At 38.0% G+C, this 10,314-nt stretch overlaps 1 protein-coding gene across 1 annotated transcript; it reads left to right on the forward strand.

Moving 5' to 3' along the window:
* The first annotated feature begins 2,086 nt into the window (after positions 1 to 2,086).
* On the forward strand, positions 2,087 to 4,635 carry BDKRB1 (bradykinin receptor B1). Its single transcript, XM_042868692.1, has 2 exons — positions 2,087 to 2,342; positions 3,082 to 4,635. Exon 2 carries the CDS (start codon positions 3,094 to 3,096, stop codon positions 4,180 to 4,182), a length of 1,089 nt encoding a protein of 362 aa, XP_042724626.1. The 5' UTR covers positions 2,087 to 2,342; positions 3,082 to 3,093; the 3' UTR covers positions 4,183 to 4,635.
* Positions 4,636 to 10,314: the final 5,679 nt, after the last annotated feature.

Raw genomic sequence — 10,314 nt, forward strand, 5'->3', positions numbered from 1 at the left:
AAAACAATTTAACAGTCTTACAAAGAGTTAGGTCCAAGTGGCTGATGCTTGTTGTGGATAGGAGGATGTTGCTGTTCACACAGGCACTCTGTGGAGAAGTCAGGAACTCAGACTAAGATTCTAAGATTTCTAAACACCTGTTCTAAGATGATTTAGCACCTATATTAGATCCTATTCATTTCACAATTTCCAGGAAATGCATAGAATTGAATTTTGATTCTTTATTGCTGAAAACAAGTTTTAAACATGAAAACAAAACAAAACAAAAACAAAATCAGAAGCTAGATTAACAAAGAGGAGTTGGGCTTGAAAACTGATGCTTTGATCTATTTTGAAATGATGATTTTAGTAAGTCTGCATTTTTTATCATTTACGTTTTAGATGTAGCTACCATCTGCTATTTGATGTCTGTGAGAAAACACAGATGTTGGTCACTCTTAGAAAATTTGTCTCCAAGCAAGGCTGAATTCCAAAGTTCTTGTTATTGCTCAAATGTTCTTTATGAAAAAACAACTTCAACACAAATCCACTAGCGTAAGCAAAGAGGAAGTTATGGAAAGTTTATGACGAAGATCTACTTTTCCATTTAACTTACCTTAGGACTCAGTGTGGGATGAGATGTTTAAATATTGACCTCCTGTAGGTTATTAGGATTTATGTTGTGTGTTCAAAAAAATTCTTTACCAAAATAAAAATTTTGATTGAGATGTAAAAAAAAAAAAAAAAAAAATTGACAGAAGAGAAATAGATGGCGTCATTTGAGATATTTTTAATTCTGATTCATTTGGTTAGTAAAATAAACAAATGTTGAAACAAGTTACTGTTCAAATGGAAGTATTTGAGTGCTTCAAGTCTTCCAATCAAATACTGGATTTTTTTAGAATTTTTTTTCAGTGTGATTTCAGGCAAACAGAACAATGTTTCAAGTTTCAGTAAATTGCACCATAATATAGCATATTTTTAATTAGTAAAATGAAAGTTAGAATAAAACTGCTTATCATGATGACAAGGAAGTCTGTCATGTGATATCAGAGTATAGCCTTGCATGATCTTTTTAAATTTTAACTAATTAATCAAAGGAGAGCACAGTGGAGTAAGAATTTGGAGAGATGGTGAATTTGTTGGGCAGACAGCCAACAAGACTAATGTTTTCAAGCAGAATTGTATCATAGAATGGTTGGGTTGGAAGGGACCTTAAAGTTCATCCAGTTCCCACCCCTGATGTGGGCTGGCTTTCCCCCACCAGCTCAGGCTGCTTAAGGCAGCCTGAACCTGGCCTTGAACACTTCCAGGGGTGGGGCACCCACAGCTTTCTGGGCAGCCTGTACCACTGCTTCACCACCCTTTGAGTAAAAAATTTCCCCCTAACATCTAATATAAATCTCCCTTCTTTTAGTCTATAAGTGAATAGCGTTCCAGTTCCTTTGTTATTTTTTCACTGCTCTTTAAGAAGTTGAAGATACCTATTGTTTACACACGTGTAATTGAGAGATTTGTATTTAGAAATTTGATATCTAATCTCAGATTAGAGGGCAATTAAAATGAAAAAATTAAGTTTGTAGACAATTAGTCTCAGTCAACGAAGTCTCATGTAATGAAACAAAATGCAGATGGTATTTTGCATGCCTGATAAATTACAGACACAATCACACAATCCTGAGAAGTAACGTTCACAGAGATGCATGCACTAGATAGCTATAGTGGTGTGCAAATGACATCGGTTTTCAAAAATGGTGGAAAGGTTTAGTGATTCCAGGTTTCAGCTACCCTTCCAAAACACCTCTTCTGCTCTAATCCCAACTCCTTGGCATGGCCTACAACATATGCAGTATCGCCTTCCCTACATCAGCTGGACAGGAAAGAGTTCTCAAAGCAAAAACCTCATAGAAAGTTTGGCTTTGATTGTATTGGCGCTGAGAGAGCGGTTTGGAGCAGTTGATAAAATTGCCATTGTTGCAAACATTGTTATTCATACAAAAGAACTATTAATTGGCATTGACCTGTATTTGAGACCTTTATTTATGTTCACGTAGGAGCAAAAGTCAAGGCATATAGCTTGACTTTTTCAAGAATTTCACAACGAGAATGAAATGTCTCACATGCCTTGAAAATCACCACAGCTGACGTTTGGAAAGCTTAAAAAAAAAAAAAAAGTAATGGCTTTCTTCCAAATGGTAACATCATACATAATGCACATGGCTAACAAAAGACTCAGACAGCACTCAGTCTCACTCACCGATGAGTCTGAATTCTCTCCCTAATCACTGTTGTACTGCTGTTTGTCAGTTCTTCCTGGATTTGAAACTTTTTTCACCTAAACTGCCACGAAGAAAGAGAATAAGGTAGGTCTATCTGTTTTTAATGTCTTAGGTATATTAAAAGTATTTCAGATGCTTTTATATAAACAAGTATCTTGTGCTCTCAGTTCCAATGTGTGCACATATAGTAAGATGTTCTCTTTCACTGCTAACTCTGAAAGTCAGAATTAACTCTTCTAATCTGTAAAAATACAGTGATTCATTTTATGAATTTTCTGTATAGCTGAATAGACTTATCTGATTGCAGAATTTTCTCTTTAAAAATAATATTTTTTTTAATTGTTCCCAAAACTCAAGCTGTATTTATTTAGTGTTTCAGAAGATCCAGAAGATTTATTTAGTGTTTCCAGAAATCTGATCTTCTGTATATTGGCTACAGAGTCAATAAACACAGAAAATAATCAGAAATTAGTTAAATGCAGGAAAAAAAAAAAAAAAAAAGTCATTTTCGTGAAAGTTGGAATACTTGAAATGTATTAAGGACATAACTGAAAATCATTATTTTGGCTAATTGTCCATTAGCACTAAATACAGTATTTACAGAAGAAAATTACCTTTGAAAGAGAAATAAATTAAGCAACTGCGAATGAATCGCATTTTCTGTCAACAAGGAATCTGGAGTTCTAATTCATACAAGTCAGTGCTGAAGAAATTTGAAAAAAGGTGTTTTTTACACCACTGATAAGAGATAACATTTAGAACTTTATGCCTCCATTTTGCAGTTCTTTTCTCTTACTTCAAAAATGTCTCCTGTTAATTACAGAATCCTAAAAAAATGACTGAAAGTCCTCTACTGAGCATTCCCTTCTCAAACCAGAGTGAAAACAAGAGCAACTCAACTGTTTGCCCAGACTTGGATAACTGGTGGGAAATAGTGTACTACTTAGTACCCAAGTGTATCAACACCATCTGTGTTATTGGAATGCTTGGAAATTTATTTGTTCTCTTCGTTTACTCACTGTACAAGGGCCCTCTGAAGATATCTGAAATCTACCTTGTGAACCTAGCTGTTGCTGATCTTATTTTCCTCATTTGTCTCCCTTTCTGGGGAGAGAATATACGGAATAAGTATAATTGGCCATTTGGAAATTTTCTTTGTCGTAGTGCCAGTGCATCCATCCACCTAAACATGTACACTAGCATCTACTTGCTAGTAGCGGTCAGCTTGGATCGCTATTTGACTTTTGTTCATACCTTGACACACAGAAGAATACGTAGCAAAACTATAGCCAAAGGGATCTGTTTGCTCACCTGGACCTTTGGGATCCTTCTCAGTATCCCAACCTTTACGTTTCGGACTGTGAAACACTTTCCTGAGTGGAATATCTCTGCATGTGTTTTAGACTTCCCCACCTCATCCTGGCAAAAAGCTGATCGTTTGGTATTCAGCATAGTGGGGTTTGCATTGCCATCAACAGCTATCGTCTTCCTCAATTTCTGTACCATTCGCTCCCTACAAGAACACAAAAGAGAACTAAAAGCGTTCAGGACAAAGAGTTGCCAGGACCACAGAGACACAAAGGCCACAAAGTTGATCTTCTTAGTGGTACTGATGTTTCTTTTGTGCTGGACTCCTTACCATCTTGTTATATTCTTTGATATATTATTCCAGATGGAAGTGATACAAGGCTGTTTCTGGGAGGATTTTCTCAACTTTGGTGAGCAGTTTAGTTCTACTTTGGCTCTCACACACAGCTGTATTAACCCAATAGTTTATGTATTTGCTGGGAAATATTTCAGGCAAAAAGCTTTAAAAGTTTTTTCACAGTTTTTCTGCTGTGGGTATTTTTTGAACCAGGTATCATTCCAAGAAAAGTCTTCATATTTCAAGTTGTTTCCAGTCAAGACTAGTTCAACTTCATGATTCTCGGTTCCATCTTAATTTTGATATTACAATTTATTTTTAATTGCATTAAAAATGAACAGGAATCACACTGTTCTAGCATTCTCAGACTAAGTTAATTATTTATTAAGTTACATCACTTCGCTGCTTATTTGTCCCTGGGTTTGCTTTTCCTTTTCTGTGTTACCATCCAAACATATAACATGCAACACCAGAATTTTATACCAAATGATCTAACTTGTCTCATCAATTATCAGTGCTTGGAAAGAGAAGTTATTTGACAAAGTATCAGAAGTCTGGTTTCTCTAAAGTATGGTATAAACTGATTGAATATTTATTATACTGTATCTATGGTAACAAATATAATATCACCAGGAACACTATGCAAAGAATTATAACATATTACAGAGCAAATATGAGCTTAACTTTCAGCTCATAGCTGCATTTTAGGAATGGCAAAACAGATTCAGTATTTTAAATGGGTTGTGTTTTCAGTGTAGCACATAGAAAATTTGAAGAACTGTTCATTTAAAGTGTATTTGTTGCATAAATATTGTATGTAAAATGTACCACAAAGGAAATGTACATGAATTGTAATAAAAATCCAGTATCATCCTGAAAATTTGATTTTTTTTTTATTCAGTAAAATGTTATGCAACCACTCTTCAAGTAGGCAAGGATTCTTTTTCTTTTCCATATATGAAATCAGTGATGACCACTGACACTATGATTTTGAAATATTTTTCCATCTAAGGCAAATCCTTAAGTTCATACTTATATTTTTATGAATCAAAAACAATAACTGCAATATCCCACTTCACCATAACCTTGTTCATTTTTTGCATTGTTTTATCTCTTGTCTCTTTCCTTATTCCTTTGGACAGAAGGAAATGTATATTTCCACTATTAAAAATCCTTTCTACTACTATAATGTTAACTCTATTTGTAGCAGTAGTAACGATATAACAATAACATACCCAGCAGGAAACAGGGAAGGAAATTTTTCCATCACAGGCACAACAGTAGAACAAGTTGATGCAACAAAGATATGTGTTCCCATAATTGTAAAAATATTTGCATGTGCAGACATTGGAAGAGAAAGAAAGGGGATGTTTCAGTAGGAAAGTTAATTCAGCTAGAAGGACACCGAGTGCAGAAAGGGGCACATAAGCACTATCTCTAATATTTTACTTATGTTAGTGTAAGTTCTGTTTAGCCTCTTGCTGTAATGGCATTTCTGCTTTGAATATGGAATTAATCTCTTATTATAGAAATCTACCCATTCAACATTCCAAAAAGATTAGTGCATATTTTTAATGATTTCTTCAAACTTTCTGAGTTTGAATGTTGAAATCTTTTTTGGTGAGTTAAAAGTTTGTCTTCCTGCAATGATGCATTAAGAGCCAAGGGTGGATTAGGCGAATTATTCATAACTCCAGTCACTTTTCTCCTTCTGTGACAGGCTTTTTTTTTCCAAACAAATTTCAGTTAGATATTAGTAATAACTACAGTATTTGAAGTCTGGTGAGTCACAGGATCATAGAATGGCCCAGGTTGAAAAGAACCACAATGATCATCAAGTTTCAATCCCCCTGCTATGTTCAGGGTCGCTAACCACCAGACCAGACTGCCCAGAGCCACATCCAGCCTGACTTTGAATGCCTCCAGGGATGGGGCATCCACAACCTCCTTCGGCAACCTGCTCCAGTGTGTCACCATCCTCTGTGTGAAAAAATTCCTCCTAATGTCTAACCTAAACCTCCCCTGTCTCAGCCATTCCCCCCTCCTGTCTATATGCTCCTTTCAAGTACTGGAAGGCTACTATGAGCCTTCTCTTCTCCATGCTAGACAAGCCCAGTTCCCTCAATCTTTTCTCCTAGGAGAGGTGCTCCAGCCCTCTGATCATCTCAGTGGCCCTCCTCTGGACCTGCTCCAAGAGCTCCACATCCCTCCTGTACTGTGGGCCCCAAGCCTGGATGTAGTGCTGCAGATGGGGCCTCACAGGAGCTGAGTAGAGGGGAACAATTGCCTCCCTCTTCCTGCTGGCCACCCCTTTCTTAATGCAGCTCAGAACACAGTTGGCCTTGCGCATGGCTGGCTCATGTCCAGCTTCTCACTTGCCAGGACCCCCAAATCCTTCTATACATGGCTGCTCTCAAGGAGATTTTCCCCCTGGTTTGTATAGATATCTGGGATTGCCCCAAACCAAGTGCAGCACCCTGTACTTCACTTTATTGAGCCTCATTAGGTTTTCATGGCCCAGCCTGCCCAGTTCTCTCTAAATGGCTTCCCTTCTTTCCAATGTATCGACTGCGTCACTCAGCTTAATGTCATCTGAACTTAATTCCATATAATCATAGATCACAGAATGGCTTGGGTTGGAAGGGACCATCCAGTTCCAACCTCCATGGGCAGGGCTGCCACCCACTAGATCACACTGCCCAGGGCTCCATCTAAATTTCTTCCTAACATTTAACTTAAATCTCCCCTCTTTTATCTTAAAGCCATTTGCCCTTATCCTAACACTAACAGACCATGTAAAATGTTGCTCCCCTTCCCCTGTGCTGGAAAGCCACAATGAGGTCTCCCCAAACCCCTTACTTTTCCAAGCTAAACAAGCCCTACTCCCTCAGCCTTTCTTTATAGCAGAAGTGTTCCAGCCCTCTGATCCTCTTCGTAGCCTTTTTTTGAACCCACTCCAACAGCTCCGCATCCTTCCTGTACTGGGGGCCCCAGGGCTGGACACAGTACTCCACATGGGGCCTCGCAAGGGCAGAGCAGAGGAGGACAAGTCCCACCCTCACCCTCCTGCCACCCCTCTTTTGATGGAGATGAAGTACTAACCTAGCTTGACCTGGCATAGCTTCCAAGATGAGAGGACATCAGGGTGGCACGGTCAGCCGACTTTAAGATATTTCACATCATTTATTTCACAGATCTCTAGCTGAAGCCTTAAGTTCAAATGAACTCCCAAACAGAGATTCAGTTGTTTTTTGTTTTTTGTTTTTTTTTTTTTTAAAGCTGAAATAACAAAAAAAGTGTATAAACAGAAGGCCATTTTCCCAACATGCATGTGAAACCTTAAAAGGAAAAATATCATCCCTAACTCTTGTCCATGTTAAGTATTGAACAAAAATAAAGGAAACAACACAGTACTGAAGAAGCATTTCATTTAGGGCATGAGCAAAAAATCAGACTGACATTCTTAATCAATGGAAAGATTCCAATCTATTCCAAGGACTTTCATGAAAGTGTTGCTTCCTTTTACATGTGCACAACCATTAGAAAGTGTCTGAATATTAAACACTGATGTAACGAATACTTAACAGGGTCTCACAAATCAATGGATTTACTCTACAACAAGAGAGTAACAAAAACATTTTTCATGTGTGAGCTACACTTAATATAGCAAAATATGACCAGTGATCACAATTTACTGCCCAGCAAATACAAAGTTCTATATTCAATCAGAAATAATCCAATACACAGAAATAGTCTGCAGACTGGGAAACTAACAGCAGTTAAGATGAAAAGAATTGCCAGATTGGAAGTTTAACACAATCCAGGAGAACCACGTTGTTTCTGTGTTGGGGGTATACATGAGAACAGTGAATGGACTTAAACTGTAGCAAGGGAGGATGAGCATTAATAAAACACCTTCTCCTGGTGATGAGTCACCTTGGAGATAAGGTAGGACCTCAACAGTGAAACCCTCTGAGACCATCTTAGAAAGGCATTTTAGATATTGTATCAGTCTATTTAGTTCTGTCCCAGCTCATGAGGGATTTTTAGTGAAACAGATTTCCATGTCAACTCTTTCACTTGTGAAACACTTGAATGTGTTTGCATTCTCAGGATTCTTCACATATCACCTTCCATTCATTACTGAAATATCAGACCTTATGGCCAGTCAATCACTACTGCCAGACTCGACTGCCACGTATTATCTTCAAAGCACCTTTTTTGTCTTATTTCATGTTACTCCTCACACTCTCAATAAACACTGCCATGCATTTATCATTAAAACAATACCCGTCCTCTGTAGGCAAGATCTGAGCCTTCTGTGAGCTTGCTATCTTTAACTACTTCTCATCCACCTACACCGAGTTATGTTTTAATTGTAATTCCTCTAGCGCAAAAACTATCTTCTATTATCTGTTCAGACCTTGTTTATTCTCACTTTAAAAGATGGGTCTGCTAGCACTAGAGTAATAAAGTGGCATTTAGAACTTACTGAAACCCGCATTAAGGAATACTATAATCTGGGCTTACATTTGCAGTATCAAAATGTTTTGACAAGTTATTATTTCATCTTTAAGAACTTAAACTGTAAACATAGACCCACACCAAAACCATCTGATCCATTTCTAAAACTGAAGGTAGAAGATTACTAGAAATAAAGGCAGAAGCATTTTCAAAGATTTGTATCCACAAAGGCTTCTAATATGTCAAGAGGCATTTTCCTGGGAAGAGAGCATTTGTCATCCCTCTCAAAACCATTCCAAATCAAGTCAAAATTATGAGAATTTAGTTGAAAAAAAACCTGTTTGCAATACAGTCATGCTGAAGGTCCCAACCGTCTCATGATCTCATCCTCATGGACATGTTCAGACCACACTTGCCTCTGACAGTGTTGCACAAGTGAACTGGTCAAAGTGGATCCACTTTCCCTGTCTGTGTGTGACTTTGGGCTGCAGACAGTAGGTGTCAAGGATGCTGCTTGCTTACAGTCCTAGGGTGGTTTTCTTTGCCCTCCCAGCAACAAGACCAAGAGACAAAATCTGTATCAGCCAGCAGAACAAGAGCCAGGAAATGTCTAACCTAAGACTGTCCCTGGAATCTCAGTGTGGCTTCTTTCAGGGTACGAGTTATAGTAGTCCTATGTGATTAAGCTTTGACTTTCCAACATTGCTACTTAGCCTTTTCTGATTTAGCTCTGTGTCACTATGCCTTCTGTGGGAGGGAAAAAAAACTAAAATTAAACAGTACCCTCAAAAAATTGAACTATCATGTCTTGTTTACTAAATACCACCTAGGGGATTGATAACGCATATCTTGCCATGAATTTTACAGAAATCTTTGAAGAAACATATAATTAAATTGAATTGTCACAGTGAGATTGTAGAGAGAAAAATGGGTCTAATAATCAGAACTGAAAACATTAGAAGAAATTCTAAACTAGTAGGAATTAGGAAGAATCAGTGTCAATGTAGGATAGAACATCCTTCTTTGTAGCACAGTAAGATGCCTGACAAACAGTAGAAACTGCTCTTGGTAACTGGCAGAGGAGTCAAAACAATCTCATCATAGAAGAGTAAGACAGGGCTTTGGATCCACGAGGTGGGCAGAAGAATTGGAAGTTACAAAAATATCCTACTCTATCAATTCAGGGCACATACAGAAAAGTTGTAAACACAGGCACCTAGGCTGAACTACACAACTACAGTTCATTTTGTTCTATGGGAATTTGAAGCTTGAAGGCAAAAGAGGATCACCTACTGTGTTCCTCAGGTGATCCTAGTCATTCTGGTGTTTCAGCTGGTTTGTTCTTCAAATTTTCAATAGTTACTGCTGATCCTGTTATTTCTCACATGCCTAAGTGTCAAATCAGGAGTGTTTTTCACAGCCTACTAGATGACAGACCTGGCTTCTTTTTCCCTAGCACCATATAACAGAAACCCCTTTCAACCAATATGATCCTCCGTGGTGGAGAATCGTCATGTATCCATTTATTCATAGGCATTATGTCCACAATGAGCTGCTGAAAATGTGAGCAAAGTTCTGCTTCAGGGAAGGAGTAAACATGTTCTCCTTTCTTTCCTTTTTTGTTGCTGTTGCAAAAAATGGACGTAGTCTTGTTGAATGAGTTCACTCTGCTGATGCTCACAAGAAGCCAATATTTGATTATATCCATTCTTGAGTCTCATGTTATCTACGAAGCATTAACAGACCCAACCGCCTCTCAGGATCGTAAGTCTGTGGGCAGCAATGGTTAAAAGTCTGCTTGGCAGCTTTCTTCTCAGGTTCAGGCAGAGCAGGAGAATCTCACACAAACTACTTTTGCTGTGCTATTGTCACAGACAGAAGAAGTCTCCTGAGCCACCAAGCAGTGACAGAATGAAAACCAGAAAAAGAGATCAATTAATTGAAAAC

The sequence above is a fragment of the Lagopus leucura genome, unplaced genomic scaffold, assembly GCF_019238085.1.
Source record: "Lagopus leucura isolate 7727_CA_CO unplaced genomic scaffold, USGS_WTPT01 Super-Scaffold_1, whole genome shotgun sequence".
NCBI classification, from domain to species: Eukaryota; Metazoa; Chordata; class Aves; order Galliformes; family Phasianidae; genus Lagopus; species Lagopus leucura.